The sequence below is a fragment of the Pseudophryne corroboree genome, chromosome 4 (assembly GCF_028390025.1).
Source record: "Pseudophryne corroboree isolate aPseCor3 chromosome 4, aPseCor3.hap2, whole genome shotgun sequence".
Classification (NCBI taxonomy): Eukaryota; Metazoa; Chordata; class Amphibia; order Anura; family Myobatrachidae; genus Pseudophryne; species Pseudophryne corroboree.
Genome location: NC_086447.1, coordinates 934,960,877 through 934,980,086, shown reverse-complemented (window position 1 = coordinate 934,980,086; position 19,210 = coordinate 934,960,877). Strand labels below are relative to the sequence as shown.

The window sequence follows — 19,210 nt, the reverse complement described above, 5'->3', positions numbered from 1 at the left end:
CGGGCTCATCTATATTGAATGTTGATTATAAAATATTTGCAAAAAATACGGTCAGATAGGCTGAAGTATATTCTAACTAGTGTCATCCATACTGACAGGATTCATCACCGGGTGCCATTGTGTGGTGAATGTTGGCCGTGTGTTGGCCCATATACAGTCTCCAGGATTTTCTCAGGAGGAAGAACCAATGATGGAGATCTCACTGGATGCTGAGAAAGCCTTTGTCCTCATTACATGGAATCATCTGTATGAGACACTAGCATACTTTGGCTTTCCCTCAAGTTTTATTGACACCCTGCAGTCTCTATATGGAAGCCCTTTGACCCACGTATCAGGCAATGGCTATCTCTCTTACCCATCAGGGCTATCCCCTATTCCACCTTTTGTTTGCTCTGGCCCTGGAACATCTAGCGATAGCCTGTATATTGGTGAGGTCCACTCCAAACTCTCCTTATTCGCAGACGACATGTGATTGTTTGTCTCTAGCCCTGAACTTTCTCTCCCAATCATTATCGATATAATTGCTAAATGTGGCTCCTTTGCTGGATATCAGATTAACTGGACTAGATCTGCCCTCATGCACCTTAATCAAGACGTTGCCCTTCCTCCTGTTGGATATCTCCTTACTAACTTCCAACCTTTGAATTCCCATTTTAAGTAGTATTTTTAGCTAACGGAGTTACATAGGCTTAACTTCACTCCCATTTTGGAGCATATTACTGGACAACTTGGAGAACCTCCCACTGTCTCTGCTGGGTAGAACTGCCACAGTGTCATATGCCCTAGGTTAACTTATCCTATTCAAATGCTACCCATTGTCTAGAACCGATTTGGCTTGCTGTTTGAGTCTTTCAAATTTATTTGGAGCCATAGGAAACCCAAGATTTCCAGGGTGAAAACGGTCTTGGCAAGATGACGGCAGTATGGCGGTTCCTGATATTCTAGCTTTCTCTAATTCAGTGATTTTTCATTACATTTTGGATTGGCTGAATGAGAGATGATTACTCATAAGGCCTTTGAGTCTGCACTTTTTGCCCCTTGTTCCTTGGTAGCACTTTTACTTACGCCTCTAAAGCGTCCATCCCTCCCATATTTTGTCTAATCTTCTGTTTGCTGATACATTCCGGGCATGGCTCATGGTGAATTATAAACTGCGGAGCTCGCACACTGCATCTATGTTTAGCACTGTGTGGGGTAACCCTATATTTCCCCCAGGGCTAGACAATCCGCTGTTCCTGCAACGGAGGGGGAAAGGTGTTAATAGACTATGTAATGTGTTTCATCGGGTGTGGGTCATTAGATCGACAGAGTCTAGGTCGACAATGTTAAGGTCGACCACTGTAGGTCGACAGTCACTAGGTCGACAGGATTGGAAGGTCGACAGGGTTTCTAGGTCGACAGATCAAAAGGTCGACATGAGTGTTTGTTTGTTTTTTGTGTCGTTTTCTTCGTAGAGTGACTGGGAACCCCAATTAGTGCACCATGTCCCCTCACATGGCTCGCTTCGCTCACCATGCTTCCAGATTACCGTTCCAATCGTAGTCCACATGGATTGTTAAATATGAAAAAGTTCAAAAAAAGAAGAAAAACCTCATGTCGACATTTTGACCTGTCGACCTAGCACACGTCGACCTAGAAACCCTGTCGACCTTCCAACCCTGTCGACCTAGTGACTGTCGACCAATAGTGGTCAACCTAAACATTGTCGACCTAGACACTGTCGATCTTCAGATCGGATCCCGTTTCATCAAGGGGGAGTTATTTGTCCTTTTCAGTATTTGAAATAACGCTTCCAAATCCCATACCATCCGTTCTTTACGTACCTCCAACTTTGACACTATGCCCTGTCGGTTTCCATTACTGACCTGAATAACTCTAGTCCCCATCTTTTACATAAACTCAGACAGTTTTGTTCCTCGTCGTATAAGACACGGTATCTATATTCTGAGTTAGTCAACATAGTGGTTGAGAAGGTTTGGACGTCTTCTGTGTTATATTGTCAATCTGATATTCCTAAAATTACTGACTTGAATGTTCTTCTCTACCACTATGAGGATGTTATCGCTACCTCAGTCTTCCTTTCTGCAAGAAGTACATCTAAAAGTTGTCCATAGGGCTATAATCTCGCAAAGTCAAAGACGCCATATGGTGGAAGAGGAGTCTGGTTGTTGCCCCAAGTGTAAATGACCACATGCTTATTTCTTTCATCATTCGTAGGACTGCCCTATGATCGGCCCGTGTGGCATTTAGTTGCGATCTTACTTAATTACATTTTTAAACTTCGCCTCGGCAAACACCAGTTGGCTATTTTGTGTGTAGACTGGAGACTGGGACTTGGGGCCAACAAGCGAACGATCATCCAACTATTGATTATTATTATTATAACAGCTGCAAAGAATCTTATCTTGCGGCACTGGATTATCTCCTCTGGTCCCATGCATGGAGAAATAAAAACTCTTTTCTTGACAAGCGGCTGCATTGCCCCTCAGCGAGACAGAGATTCTGCAATATTATTCATATGTAGAATTTATGGATCCACAGTGGTCTGAGAATATCTGAAACTACTAGTTGGCTTTTGTATCGCCCATTATCCTAATGTCTTGATCAAGAATCCCTGTACGGCCCCCACGCCTTGTTGCTTGAATCTTTGTCCTTTTATTATTTCATTTGTATGTTTTTCCTTCTCTTAGCATGTTCTTTTTATTTCCTGGTTGGGTTTCAATAATGTTTATTAATCAATTCTGAGTATGGCAAATGGATACATGACACTAAGCTTGAGTGTCCCCAATGATGTTCTTGGGACTCATGATCTTGTAAGTTCTATGGAGGGTATTCAATTAGCCATGGTTAATTACCACGGCTAATTGTCTTGCCGGGGGTTATCCAATTATACCCAGAAACAGCCCCGTTTTCACCCAAAAACTAGGCTGTTTCTAACAAAAACCACACAGGTTTCACTGAACCCATGTGTTTTTGGGAGATAATGTATTTTTTTACAGGCGACCAAATTGGTACCGTTTTGCGCCCGATGTATCTTCACCTGTAATTGGATACCCCCTAAAGGTGTCTGAATTATTATTTTTTTACTTTTGATTGATTTTGCCAATAAAAACATTCTTAAAAAATAAAAACTTTTTTTTATAACATTCATGTGACATCTACTAATATCTCAAATCAACCCAGCTAAGGATATAGGGCCAAATAATTTTTCTATAGAAACATCCATATGGACATAGAGTTATATGTACAGTATGTGTGAGAGTATATATATATATATATACTAGGTGCTTCATCGTGCCCTACGGGCGCTCTTCACACCGTCGCAAGGGGCTACGCCCCCTTAACCCTTACATGCCTATCTGGGGTTCAATATTTGTATTATATGGAGTATTACCTGCATTCCTTTGTTAGTGGTTAAATATTGCACAATGAAAGGGCGTGCGATGGTGAAGGAGGCGCAGCCCCTTGCGACGGCTTGAACAGCACCTGCAGGGCATGATGTACAGAATGTAGCGGGTGCGGGGGGGACTGCGGATGGGGGAGGGTGTCTGTAGATGCTGCGGGTGGAGGGGTGGGCCAGGACAGGGGCAACAGGGCCAGGACAGATATAACAGGGACAGGATAGGGGTGACAGGGCCAGGGTAGGGGTGGCGGGACCAGGACAGAGGTGACAGGGCCAGGATAGGGTTGACAGGGCAAGCACAGGGGTGACAGGGCCAGGATAGGGGTAACAGGGCCAGGATAGGGGTGACAGGGCCAGGATAAGGGTGACAGGGCAAGGCCAGGGGTGACAGGGCCAGGATAGGGGTGACAGGGCCAGGATAAGGGTGACAGGGCCAGGATAAGGGTGACAGGGCAAGGCCAGGGGTGACAGGGACATGACCGAACACAGGGCATGGGAGAGATTGGTATTAGGGACAGAACAGTGGTGACAGACAGATGTGTCTTACCAGAGTCACTGCTGCTGGCTGCTGCTGTTCCACTCCAGCCTGTTGGGATCTGCTGTTGGTGGAGACTTGGCATGGCTGACTCTCTCAGGCTGGAGTCCTGCTTCCTCTGCCCATCCGCATCTCCCCCCCCCCCCACTCCTCAGTCACATACCGCGGATCTTGCGAGGCTGCCGGGCACTGTGGTAAGGGGAGACTGGGAGTGACTGGTTAGCCCCCAGGAGACGCTACAGCTGGAGGGAGGAGGGGGTCGGAGCCTGCAAGCAGCGCGGACTTCTGCAGTGCTACCCGCCGGCTAAAGTGTGTGAAGGAGCTGGGTGCACCTCACTGCGGGTGGCAGCGCAGCAGCTAGCGGTGGGGTTGCCGGGGCTGGAGATAACAGAGGCAGTACGGAACCTGCACAGCGTCAGGTGCCCCACAAAACTGCAGCTTAGAAGTGTGGAGTGTGCCAGAAAGTGACGCTCCTCCGTGCCAGAGAGCCCCTGCTGAGTATGCTGATGTGGGGGGGTCAAGCACACAGTGAGCCGGTGCCCGTCTGTCTGCACGGCATACCCCCTCACACACCCCCATACCTCCCAACTGTCCCGATTTTTGCGGGACAATCCTATTTTTGGGGGTCTGTCCTGCTGTCCCACCAGCGGGCCGCAGTGTCCTGCGGTGTTGGGGGGGGGGGGGGAAGCTCCTGTACTCGCTGTTCTGCTTAGCAGAGCAGCGGTGAATAGACTATTTCAGGCTTTTTCAACCAGTGTGCCGTGGCACACTAGTGTGCCGCGACCAGTTGCAAGGTGTGCCGCGGAGCCAGAGCAGCTTCCTGCACCTTCAGAGTGAACTGTTGGCCCGGGCTCTTCTTAGAGGATCAGTCGTGCTCTGGCCGTGACCTATGCCTTGAAGACACGGCGGTGTAATATCATAGGTCACGGCCGCTGTGTCTCACCACCTAGCCAGCCCACCCGCCTGCATACACATCTTTAATTCCCGCATGCATACACAGCTTTCCTTACCCACCCACATCCACACCTGCCCGACCGCCCACTTCTCAGTATTTGCTGCACTCCACTATGAACAACGCTCGCTACTGAGGGACAAGGAGGAGGACAGCTGACCGGTAGGGGCTAATATTTGTTATTTTATTTCTCCTGTGGGGAACAATAGGATTTCTGTGGGGAGAATAAGAATTTATGGGGGGAACAATGTGAATAATTCATGTGGGGAGCAACATGATTTACGTGGGGAGCAATGTGATTGTTTGTTTTTTTCTGTGTAGGCCAATGTATGTGTGGATTTTTTTTACTGTGACGGCCAATGTGTGTGTGTTGGGTTTTTTTTTCTGTGGGGAACTGATGGTGTGCCTTGGCATTTTTAAAATATTGTTCGGTGTGCCGCAAGTAAAAAAAGGTTGAAAATCACTGGACTATTTAGTGGAGACAGAGGGAGAGGGGGCATCAGGGGGTACGGATTAAGGGGGGGGGGTCCGGCAGCAGAGCCGGATTAAGGGGGGGGGGCCCAGGGGGTACGTACTGCTGGCCCCACAGTTTTAGGGGGCCCCCCAGCTGGAGTAGCTCTGTCCCAGCTCAGAAGCTCCCCCCCCCCCTGTCCTGCCAGCAACAACGGCAGCATTGTGCTACAGTCAGCACATGCTGCTGCGTATTGGCAGGTCTGTGGTATTGCAGGGAGGCAGCAGTCTCCCTGCTTTCTTCTGCCTGTGCGGGTGTGTAGGGGGGAGCGACCACCCCCTCTGGATTTACCCCTAGCTGAGGGGCCAAAATACCATTTAAAAAAACAACAACAATTCCCGGAATTTGCATAAGGGGGCGTGGCCACGTGATCGCGATTAGGCCACGCCCCCAAACTCACAGCAGGCACAGCAATGAGATAGCCCCCCCTGTCTCAAGTGCCCTGGGCCCCCCGGACTCATAATCCACCCCTGGGGGCATGCCAGCAGCTCACAGAGCGCTGGGCATGCCCCCTCACTGAGGAAAACGGGGGCGTGGCTCACGAGCGTGGGTGCTCCCGTGAAGCCACGCCCCTTTTCGTTGGCCACGCCCCCTTTTCACAGTGTGTGTGTGTGTGTGTCCCTCCTTCTGCCTGAAGAAAGTTGGGAGGTATGCACCCCTGCCTGTGACATGCCCATACCATCTGCTTCTGCTCCTATAGATTTGCCCAGATCTGTGACTCATTTGACTAACTCCGCCCAGTGTTGTGACTCCGCCCAGCGTTAGCAAATGAAGCACAAAGTCACAGATCTGGGCTATTATATAGGAGATATATACAGTATATATATATATATATATATATATATATATATATATATATATATATAGTCCTCCGAATTAGAATTTTGTATCTATGTTAACAATGAAGTCCACAAGCTAGGACGAAACTCGTGATGAAGTCCACAAGCTTGGACGAAGTGCGTTGGAACTTATGCCTTCTGGACCCCTTTTGATGGACAGATAAGCCTTCTTTTATCTTATTTCTTGTACGTTTTCTACCTATTGGTTACCGTTTGGAATATCTGTGATTACGGAACCGGTTGTCTCTGGACCCAGTGTTTGGGCAGATAAGCTTGTTATTGTTTTTTATCTTGTATGTGCAATACCTTTCGGTTGCCACTTGGAATATTATGTTGATTAAATTATTGTTTTTATATATAAAAAAACATTTTACACTGTTTTTTTGGAACTTGCAACAATTTCTAAATACAGTTCCTTTACATGAGAAAAATGTATATATGCACAACCATTCCTTGCACCATAACAGGTTGCGCTATGTTTTTATTGTTCTTTGTTTGTTTTGAATATTACTTGAATTCCACCATGGTCATTTGACTGAAGACTTTAATATAAAGGAAGCTAAGCGTATCTTTGTATCCCAATTTTTTATTATTTCTCCACACCATTAGGCGCTATATTCACTCCAACGTACTATATATATATATATATATATATATATATGTAACACAAAAGCTGATCTTTGGTAATGTTATTATTATAGATTTCTTGGACAGCGGTCGTGTATGGATATCACAGGCAATCTGTTATTTCCATTTCTTCCCCTCTCAAGAAAATAAATATTGAGCCTCCGAACCCCTCCTGGTTACCGACATTGATATAAATGTTTCTATCACCGGCGCTGTACGTGTTCCCATACATCTTACCCCATGGTCTTCCCTAGCAACATAAAGCACAAACATTGTATTATTTGGAATCTATCGATGCCCATCCGGAACTGACCACCGGGGAAAATTGTAACCCGCAGAAATAATGAAGATACAGATAAAAAATAAAATAAAATAAATTGAATGTGTATTTTTGCTATGATTTAACAACGTAACAAGAATAAAGAGGAGAAAGAAAATCTTTGTTTTTCTAAGGTGTAGTTAAAGTTATAAAAGAACATTTTTATTTTGAGTGATATGACAGGACTATCACCGGAGTGTTTCTCGCTATAAAGAAACTTGCTCAAGAATTATTGCCTTTATTAGATCGGTGACAGTGAGCCTTAGCTATACATTGCTAACTTCTGTCTCTCCGCCGAGACAATTTTCTTTTCTTAAATAAACTGTCATGGTGGTGTTAATATATTGTTTGCTCCCTCATACTGGGAGAATACAGCTGATATAAACCATGTATATGCTGCAATGGTAATAGTATCTTTAGTGTAGTTGACTTGAACAAATGTGTCTCCCTCATGGCTGTGTTAATGTGATAAAGGAAATTGGCTCTTCGTCAGGATTTGGCTGGGTAACGACAGTAAAAATAGTATCACAATCCCTGTTATGCATTACCACCAGTGAGAACTTTCCCCCAGTTATATTTCATACTGTATGTCTCGGTGATGCACAGAGACGCTGTAAAACACCAGATAATGTTACAAATAACACAGGAGGATGGCTCTATCTGTTGTAATGATAACAGTCCGGGGCTGAATGACAGTAACAGGCTGTAAAAATATATATACATTTAATAATATTACATAGAATACAATTCCAGCTGAACTTGTTGTGTTTAAAAGCTTTTGTAATGAAATTCAAACATAGAGATAGCGGGATGTGAAAAAAAACAGGGATAAAAAAAAAAAAAAAGCCCGACCCGGGAGTTTAACGTCCTAAACAGATATTTGCAAAGCGTAAATAATAACGGAGAGGTTTAATTTTTCCTCTTAAAGTGGTGATTTTCAGCACTGTAATGGTTTTAGAAAATGCACAATTTACAGAAATTGGAGCTGTAGTACCTGGAAGGCAGTTTACGGCCTAATCTACAAGCAGCGTAATGATATTCAATGGTAATTTTGCAGCGCTTAACTAATACATCTGCACTGTTTACGCTTCATCACGGCCCCCGATTCCCTGATAACAATCACTCAGTATCTGAATGGGAGACAATTCATCTTTCTTTAAAGGAAATATATACACAAGCACTATACCCGCGCTGCTGAATGACTGCGCGGTGATTTTCAAAGGGACAAAATCAGGATATGACAATCATCTAAATATAATTTGTTATTGTCCAAGATTTATTTTACTCTAAGAGACTTGTCCTTTCCGCTGATTGCTGACGCTCTTGTGCAATGTATAAACATAATAACATAAAGAGTATTTTTCTGTTATTCATCAGGTGTAGTTTTTCTAGAAACTTTTTAAAAACATAATTTTTGCTCTGTCGTATAGAAATAAAATGAAATAGAAATTTGCATGTATGTAATGTTGTTGTTTATTGCACTTCTTTGAAGCCACAAATGACTAGTACATCCATTGTCTGATAAAGGGCCTAATACAGAGGTGAACGCAGTTACATTTTCTATTGTGACTTTTTTCATATTTGCGGCTGCGATCATTTGCAAATGATAATTTCAGGCTTCCCTTTGTGCACCAGCGTGTGGGAGTACAACTGCGTCGGTGGTTCCAAACAGTCTACCATTCGTACCACCATTGACACTTAACCTACAACAACCTCAGTGTTTCATCTTCAATTCCTCTAACGGGATCAGGATGAAATGCGGCTTGCAGGATCTCGGCGGTCATAATACCGATGCCGGGATCCTGAAGAGTGAAAGTCCGATAGGGGTGAGTGTGGGCTGTTTTCCCCTCTCCCCTAACCCTAACCCTCTGTTCCCGCAGCCTAACCCTGACCTCCACAATAGTGCTTGAACGTAACCACCCCGTGAAAGTGCCTAAACCTTACCCACCCATCCTCGATGCCTGAACCTAACCCTCCTTCCCCCCGCATTCTGACCCTAACTCCCCCCGGGGGTGCGTAACCCTTACCCACCCTCAGCCTAACCCTAACTTCGGGAAGTAATTAGCTTCCCGATGAATGGTATCCCGGTGGTCGATATACTGACACTGGGATCCCAAGGGAGGACACTATCCTGATGTCAATATACCAACGCCAATCGGGATGCCGGCATCAAAATACAGACAGATGGCATCCCGAATGTCCTGACAGCAGGACATGCTTCCGTCCTGCTGCGGGGTAGGGGGGGTAGGTTAGGTTTCCGCAGGAGAAGTTTTGTTAGGCTTAGAGTCCACACATGGGACCATTAGGATTAGGGACCGGGGAGGGAGGGTTAGGGTTAGGCACATAGAAGGGTAGGTTAGGGTTAGGCACCTAGTGGGGAGAGTTAGGTTTAGGCAGTGGGAAAGGGAGGTTTAGGGTTAGGCACTACCAGGGAGGGTTAGGGTTAGGCACCACCGGGGAGGGTTAGGCACCACCAGGGAGGGTAAGGTTTAGGCACCAGGGAGGGTTAGGCACCACCGGGTAGGGTTAGGTTTGGGCACCGGGCAGGGTTAGGGATAGGCACCCAAAAGGGAGGGTTAGGGTAGGGAAAAGATGAGGGTTAGGGTGCTAAATGGGGGGCTGTTGGGATTATGATGGACGGGATGCCGCTGTCGCTATACTAACAGCAGGCATCCCGTCCATGGGTATATCATACTGAACCCCCTAACCTCTCCCCCCACAGCCTAACCCTAACCTCCTATCTGGTGCCTAAAGCTAACTCCCTCCCATGGCCCTAAACCTAACCTGCCGGCTTTACTTACAGTTGGGATGTCGGCTGTCGGGATTCCGGCGTCGGTCCCCTCACCCTTTCGGAGTTTTGGCATCAGGATTCTAAAGGGTTTCGGGATTCCACTGTCATTATTTCGACTGCTGGGATACCAACAGCCGGCATCTTGACCACATCCCCCTCTAACCATGGCCTCTGTGGCTGTGGAGCTGCATTTGGTAATGTAGCCACGTTCACTGGCACACCCATGACACTGCTTTAACCCGCACATGAGACTCCTGGGCAAGAGTAAATGCAGTACAGTGAGACGTTCACTGGACACAAGCTTAGTAACGCTGCTAAATGCGCAGACGGCGATAATAACAGAATGCACGTAAGTGCAACAATGCACAGGGTGAAGTAATAAAAAACACTGAATGTATATGAAATGCAATAATGCACAGGGTGGTATAATAATTAAATACAGATGGTATGTAAATGCAACAATGCCCAGGATGATATAAGCAACTAAATATCAATGGATAATAAATGCAACAATGCACAGGATGATAGAAATAATCAAATACAAGAGGTAACTCAGACTCTAAAAATAGCCAATGAAAAATCCCAGGACTTAGCTTAAACTGTCTGATGTGGATTCTTAAGAAACCCGGAAATTGGAACTGGAACAGAACCCCCTGAAGGGGAGCAGAGATCCAGAGACACTGATACTGAGACCAGCTTCAGAGCAGGATTTCACTATGTGCAGTGATAGCAGACTTGGCAACTGGAACAGACAGCACTAACTTCATAGACTCAATTCACAACCACAGGATGAGAACCAGGACCAGGTACAAACAGGAACTTGAAGCTATAACTGGTGAAGGGCTAGCTGTGTAATAAAGGGAGCAAGCCCTAATCAGAATGGCTGGAAAAAGGATAAGCCTCCTGAAACACAAATTAACTGCAGCTGGAAAACCAGACAACAGGTAATGGCCTAATTATTTGACAGGTGAGACTGCACAGGCCACACATACAGGAGACAGGCTGCAGTTACACAGACTTGCCAAAGGCATCCCGCAACAGTACCCCAAAGAAGTACAAGTACATGAGAAAACCTGGAATGCTAACAGAAATACAACAGATTCACAACATAAAAACATAAACAGAATGCAAGCTGCCATGAAATGGAGCGCATTAACCTGATGCCGGCTGATCTCTGACATTTTTTTAAAGGGTCAATCACTTACAAGGCATGGTTTTGCATTGTAAATGTTTGTCCATTCAAAAAAAGTCAGAGATCGGCCAGTATCATGCACCTCCAACGATCTCGGTCTCCACTACATCCTGCCAAATGTTGGGCTTAAAGGAAGGAAGGTGAAAGGGCAGGGGTGCACAATCTCAGACCCATCAGCGGCGTGAGCAAAGATCATGAGTCTGTGAGTCCCACTATCCACCAGCAATCAAATAGAAGATAACCCCACAAATGACCAGGACACAAAAGGAAGAGTTGCACAACCACTATGAAAGTCAGGATTACCCAGCTGAGGGAGAATTAACGAAGAGCAGGCATTCTCGTGTATAAGTTTAAAGCACACCATCCTTGTGGTAATCACATGGGATTATCCAGACCCCGGGGCAGGATATCTAGTTTTGTCATGTGTCAGTCTGACTGCATAACAATTGTTCTAGATCAAAATGCATTTATAGATTTTTTGAACAGAGCCAATCTTTCATTTAATGACAAATAGCAGCTTGATTATGATGGGAAAGGTGGGGCAAATCGATGCCCCTTCTGACTTCAGTTTTTGTAATATTTTAATTTAAAGTTTTTTACCATTCCAAATAAGGACAAAAGGACAAGTTTATGGCCAGTTTGTCCTTAGTTGTCAGCAAAGGGGGCAATAATTGTAAAGGATTCAAAATCTTCGGAAAGTACATCATCTTAATGAGATGAGCTTGTCCCAAAATAGAAAGTTGCACATTTTTGCGACTGATGGAGGTTTGGCTGTAATTTTATCAATTGTCTTGACCATATTCAGTGAATATTGCATATGGAGAGTTTTGGTGAGTCATATAATGAGACAAGGGATACTAGCAGGGGCCCAGGTTAGATGTAAAGATCTTGCCCAAGGATGAAAAGTGGTGGGGGACACAGTCAAAGCTACAGACAACAAAATGTTAACCATGAATCCTGACATTTGACCAAATTGGGAGATCCTGTCTATTATCTTGGTGAAGAATTTGTGAGGATTGGAGCTCAAAGTGAGTTATCCACAAATTTGTATTATTATAATAATTTTGATAGTCAAAACTTTGGTGTATACTGGAGTATGACAAGTGAGGCTCTGCCTCCGCGGACTGCATGTGACGTCACTGGTATAAATGTCGCACACACCCCAGTGGTCATTATACGCAGGCAATGCAGTTTTGTCACTTCCTGTTGTTTTATTTATGCAAATAAAAGAGGCACATTTTAGGCATAATAGACAAGAGGAATGACGAGAGGCACGGGACCTTGTGCACCGAGAGGGTATAAAAGGCCATAGTGTAAAAGGACACACCTCTATGATTAAGTTCCAAATTTGATCAAATCAGATCTTGTGTTTTATGTGTGGTCTAAATCCTGGAACTAAGTTTAAAATTGGTAGGTCAGAAGTTAAACTAATTTTTGACTGTGCCAGACTAGAGGGTTTATTTACTAAAGTTCGATTTCCACTGATTTTTATCAATTTCAAACGGATGAATATCGATCTACACCAGTGATTTTCAACCTTTTTTTACTCACGGCACACCGAACAATATTTTAAAATTGCCAAGGCACACCATTATTTCCCCACAGAAAAAAAAACACACACATTGGCCCTCACAGTAAAAAAAATCCACACATACATTGGCCTACACAGAAAAAACAATCACATTGCTCCTCACATAAATCCTATTGCTCCCCACATTGTTCCCCCCATAAATACATAAATTATTATTCTCCCCACATAAATCCTATTGAAATCCTATTGTTCCCCACAGGAGAAATAAAATAACAAATATTGTAATCAGCTGTCCTCCTCCCTGTCCCTCAGTGGCGAGGGTTGTTCATAGTGGAGTTCTGCGAATACTGAGCAACGGGTGGTTGGGCAGGTGTGGATGTGGGTTGGCAAGGAAAGCTGTGTATGCAGGCGGGAACTGGAAGATGTGTATGCAGGCAGGTGGGCTGGCTGGATGGTGAGACGAGGCGGCCGTGACCTATGATATCACACCAGTTTCAAGTCATAGGTCATGGCCGGAGCACGACTGATCCTCAAAGAAGAGCCTGGGCCAACAGTTCACTCTGAAGATACAGGAAGCTGCTCTGGCTCCGCGGCACACCTTGCAACTGGTCGCGGCACACTAGTGTGCCACGGCACACTGGTTGAAAAAGCCTGATCTACACCAATGTTGGTTTTTTAGGAGTTAAAACACACATTTTCTAAAAGTAAAAGATAATATAAAAAAATAGTCTGTTAGTGAATGTGTGTTTGAGTTCCGGAACCCCAACATCGATTTAGATCAAGTTTCATCAGTTTTAAATCGATAAAAAGGTATGGAAATCGGCCTTCAGTAAATGAACCCCTATGTACGGGTCATATATTAGATGGGTTTCAAACTTTTGAATAGACTTGATCATGTACATTTTGGAGAACAGTTTTCAGAGTGGTTCATGATTATGTGGTCACAGTAACGTTGGGTATAACTTTACCCTCTCTACTGTAGTTAACTTTTTTTTTCTTCAACATTTTTCAATTGTTATTTAGGCAGATTACAGTTTCTTTGTCTCAATCACACATTACTTCCCTTCAGCTTTAACTTTAAAATTCCTCCATTTTTTTCTTTTCACTGATGCATCTAAAGAATATTTTTGATTGTTTTAATAACTACATCCTCTTTCCCGTTTCTGCTTTAGTACTGTGTGCCTCGTTGTGTGTTTCATCTGTTGTACGCTAGCTTTATGTGCTGATTTGATTCTCCCCTGTTTTGGTTTGTTGCTATTAATGCAGTTTTATGAGGACTCCGTCTCTCAGCATCTGCCCCTTCCTTGGAGAGTGATATTGGCTTTCTCCTTCACCAGCCATTGCTACATTTCTGGAACATGGCTGTGTTGCAGCTGATAATGGATGTTTTACAAGTTATCCCACTGTTCCTGAACGCTGCTTATCAACTATCAATCTATTAGAGAGCCACATAAATGGCATCTTATTTGACTAAATGTACAGGTCTATACATGAAGCAGTGAAAAGACTGGAGGAGTGTGTCAATGGAGAAGTTGCCCATGGCAACCAATCAACTGCTACTTATAATTTTATAGAATGCACTTGATACATGTTACTTCAACGCTGATTAGTTGCCATGCACATATGTGTTGTTTAATTGTTTAAGATGTGCCCCATGTAACAAACCCAGAATGTCTACCATCCATACTGCACACATGCCTTTTCTTTATCAGTATGTTTTTTTTTTTAATGTTTTGAAGCTTCACTATACCAAGATAAGTTTCTTCATCAATGGACCTGACGAAGACCTTACAGCATTTGACTCAAGACATCTCACTGATCCGATTTATGATACTGATAATGATGCTTATATAAGACTTGGACAAAACATCAATGGTATGAGTACCCTTCTAATGATTACAACCCTTGCAGCTAATTATCTTAATTTGCATAAAAGAGAACACATTTTGTATTTAGGTATGTTTTGCGTTTTTTTGGGGGGCATTTTTGATGTGGACAGCTATTTTGAGAAATCAGTTTTTGTTAAAGTACAGTATGCATGTACTGTACAAAGATCAAAGAATATGCACCAGCCTCCCAGTCAACTATTTATAAAGTAACAGCTTCCACCGTATCTCTTCCAATCCAAGATCAGAGCAAATTCTATGTAAGGGACAATGTGCCAATTCCAATTTGGTTGGCATGAAAGGAATAAATGTCAATATAAAAAAAATTGAGGAAAAAAATAGAAAAAAAACATGCTACCGGTGTTACAGAATTATAAAGCTCAAGCAATAATCTGTTGCGTGTACTGTACAAGTTCTGTTGAGGGATTAACAAACAGTACAGCAGTACACCAATACAGTAAAAACAATGTGGTCCAATGTTAGGGCAGGTGGCTAACAGAGCTGAGGTCACAAGCTGAGGTCAGGGCAGGTGGCTAACAGAGCTGAGGTCACAAGCTGAGGTCAGGGCAGGTGGCTAACAGAGCTGAGGTCACAAGCTGAGGTCAGGGCAGGTGGCTAACAGAGCTGAGGTCACAAGCTGAGGTCAGGGCAGGTGGCTAACAGAGCTGAGGTCACAAGCTGAGGTCAGGGCAGGTGGCTAACAGAGCTGAGGTCACAAGCTGGGATCAGGGCAGGTGGCTAACAGAGCTGATGTCACAAGCTGAGGTCAGGGCAGGTGGCATATAGTCATAAACAGAAATGGGCAAAAGTCACGGCAGATGGCATTTAAATATGCCCAGCAACTAAAGAGGATGAATGAATGTCTTTGAGCTGCTCACTCCTGGAAGTCAGTAATGGTTTCAAGTCAACCAATAAACAGTCAAACTGACCTAAGATGCAGTGTACAGTTGTAACTGAGTATTTTATTCTTTCTATCTCTGGCACTATTCGGGGTTCGGTATTGGATCCTGGCTGTTGGGATGCCGGTGGTCACATGACCGACACTGGCATCCCAGCTTTGAGAATGCCAACAGGGGACGGGTAATTATTTTACAAATTATCTTCACACAACAATAGTCCTATCACTATCACACAGCTATAGCCATATCACCGTTACACAGCCATAGCCACATCACCATCACACAGCCATAGTCCTATTACTATCACACAGCTATAGCCATATCACCATCACACAGCCATAGTCCTATCACTATCACACAGCTATAGCCATATGACCATCACACAGCCATAGTCCTATCACTATCACACAGCTATAGCCATATCACCATCACACAGCCATAGTCCTATCACTATCACACAGCTATAGCCATATGACCATCACACAGCCATAGCTATATCACCATCACACAGCCATAGTCTTATTACCATTTCACAGCCATCGCTATATCAAGATCACATAACAATAGCCACATCACCATCACACACCCATAGCTATATCACCATCACACAGCCATAGTCATATCACTATCACACAGCCATAGCTATATCACCATCACACAGCCATAGCTATATCACCATCACACAGCCATAGCCATATCACCATCACACAGCCATAGCTATATCACCATCACACAGCCATAGCTATATCACCATCACACAGCCATAGCTATATCACCATCACACAGCCATAGCCTTATCACCATTTCACAGCCATAGCTATATCACCATCACACAGTCATAGCTATATCACCATCACACAGCTATAGCCATATCACCATCACACAACCATAGCCATATCACCATCACACAGCTATATCACCATTACACCACCCATAGCTATATCACCAATACACAGCCATAGCGATATCACCATCACACAGCCATAGCCTTATCACCATTTCACAGCCATAGCTATATCACCATCACACAGCAATAGCCATATCACCAATACACAGCCACAGCCATATCACCATCACACAGCCATAGCTATATAACCATACACAGCCATAGCTATATCACCACCACACAGCCATATCACCATCACACCACCCATAGCTATATCACCAATACACAGCTATAGCCATATCACCATCGCATAACAATAGCCATATCACCATCACATTGCCATAGTCCTTTCACCATCACACAGCCATAGTCATATCACCATCACACCACCCATAGCTATATCACCATCACACAGCCATAGTCCTGTCACCATCACACAGCCATAGTCCTATCACTATCACACCACCCATAGCTATATCACCAATACACAGCCATAGCCATATAACCATTGCATAACAATAGTCCTTTCACCATCACACTGCCATAGTCCTTTCACCATCACACAGCCATAGTCATATCAACATCACCCAGCCATAGCTATATCACCATCACACAGCCATAGTCCTGTCACCATCACACAGCCATAGTCATATCATCATCACCCAGCAATAGCTATATCACCATCACACAGCCATAGTCCTTCCTGTCACCATCACACAGCCATAGTCGTATCACCATCAAATAACCACAGACTCCTATCACTATCCGCCAACCTGAAGCCTGTCTAGAATTGTGACCATTACCAAAAGCCACCTACAGTAGATAAGCCAATGACTGGCAGATAGTGCTTGGTGCTGACAGGATATTTGTGCGCGGCTAATGCTTCCATAAGACATCACATACTGTATCTGAAAGTGAACATGCCCTTTAATAACTGTGGATACATTGAATCTTATTATTTGTATCACAACAGTCTTCTGTCCTTAGAATATGATTAATTAAAATATAAATGCTTTACAGCGGGCTGCTGGCACCTACAATCGGAGATCCCTCTTTTGTCTTTATGTTACGTCTTTAAAGAACAATTGTAACTATCTCTTTGCTAATTAAAGGTGGCACTTGGACTGGCTCATTACTTCAGCCTAATGAGGCGGCCTCCCTGCCACCTTGCTAATCAGCATAAAGAATGGTACAAAATCTTCTTCACAGAAAATATGAGTCTTATTCTCCTGGTAAAGAATGAAGGCGCTGTTATCATTTGTTACTCGTGCGTGGCACTGTCAGGGATTAAACGCAGGCAAATTGTGGCTTTGTTTCGGAACTACAAGTCTTAAAAGACCTTAAAAGAGGCTGGCAAGTTTAGCTGGGACCTGTAGTCCCCCAGATGTAAGATGTGATACATAGTGTGGAATTCAATTGTTTGAAAGTCGGTTGGGTGTCTGTTTTTTCCTGTCTATTAGAGGAAATAACAGACACCCAACTGACTTTTTAAACAATTGATTTCCCCCCATAGAACTGTGGCACACATTTTAATTTGCACGTAAATAAAGAATTTGTAAAGGCAATGGCATGTATACAGTATTTCTATATCACCAGGTACAGAACAATTTATTGGAAGAATGCAAGATTTCCGGTGGTATAAGGAGGCTCTTACTAACAGGTAACATTTAAATAACATTTTGTCTTTATTTTATTTCATTTAATTTTTATTAAAATCAACCAAACTTGCACATGAAGTATATGACATTAAATGTTCCTTAATTTGCCAAAGGCCATTTTTTTTGGACAGAACTAGTATTCATTAGGATAAAGCTTATCAGCTATCTAGGAACTAGTGTCCTGCATACCATTTATTAGAAATCAAACCTCCTCATGAATATTAATTAGGTTGCACACAGATGTCACTGTTTCTCAACAAATTGATAGGCTGCATTAAAATTCAACACATTACGTGAATGTCTCTTCTGATTTGAATGTACTCCTGCTTGTGTGTTTTCTTCAGTGGGCGTGTCTTCTCACGGAAAAGGTGGCATTTGATTGGCCCGTCATGTATTGCCTTCTTCTGAGAAGTCAAATCTACTTTTCCAAATCTTTGTAAAAATAAAAACATTGGGAAACACTTGTGTATGATATCCATATGCTGTAGAGGCACAGACAAATTATCGGTTAAGCAACCTAGGCTCTCACCTAGGGTCAGTTGGGTGCTGAGGGGTGCAGAATATGCTGACCAATTTTTTATTTTTATTTTTTATCATAACATTTTTATTGAATGAATAAATGGTTACAGAAATCTCAGCACTAAGCAGACATAAAAAAGGCATGAGCAACAAATGTCTGGAAATACGCCATACAAAACATAAACATAGAAATCAAACATAATTTTTCTGAACACAGCTAAAGTGTGACATCGTAGAGATATAAGTGACGAACGGCCAACAAACAGGCTGTAGTAAACTGACATTCACATTAGGGAACTGCAAAGCGGAATCCCTATATATTGAGTAAGAAGGAAATGCTGAGGAGTCAAAAAGAGAAAGAGCTGAGGAAAGAAAGCAAAAAAAAAACCTGGGAATGGGAACGAAGGCGAGGGTCCTCTAGTGAGTCGGGAGAGGAACAAAAACAAAGTATTGGTTATAAGAGAATAGGGCAGAGGTTCCCAAACTGTGTGCCGTGGCTCCCTGGGGTGCCTCGGGACACTTGCAGGGGTGCCCTGGGTTGGTGGTCCAGGACCAATTCAAATTATTCATGTTCAATATAATAGGCAAAACCAGTGCTGGTGGCTGCCAGTCATAAAATATGTGGCCAGACAGAAGCAAATCTAGTCCCTCACCACACAACT

The 19,210-nt window shown here is 43.7% G+C and overlaps 1 protein-coding gene across 1 annotated transcript in view; it reads left to right on the top strand.

The window, feature by feature from the left end:
* USH2A (usherin) overlaps positions 1 to 19,210 on the top strand; it is a 1,656,840-nt gene that overhangs the window by 101,200 nt on the left and 1,536,430 nt on the right. The window contains exons 3-4 of the mRNA XM_063919430.1: positions 14,440 to 14,575; positions 17,968 to 18,031. Of these exons, the coding sequence (XP_063775500.1) occupies positions 14,440 to 14,575; positions 17,968 to 18,031 (200 nt within the window). The remainder of the gene's footprint in view (positions 1 to 14,439; positions 14,576 to 17,967; positions 18,032 to 19,210) is intronic.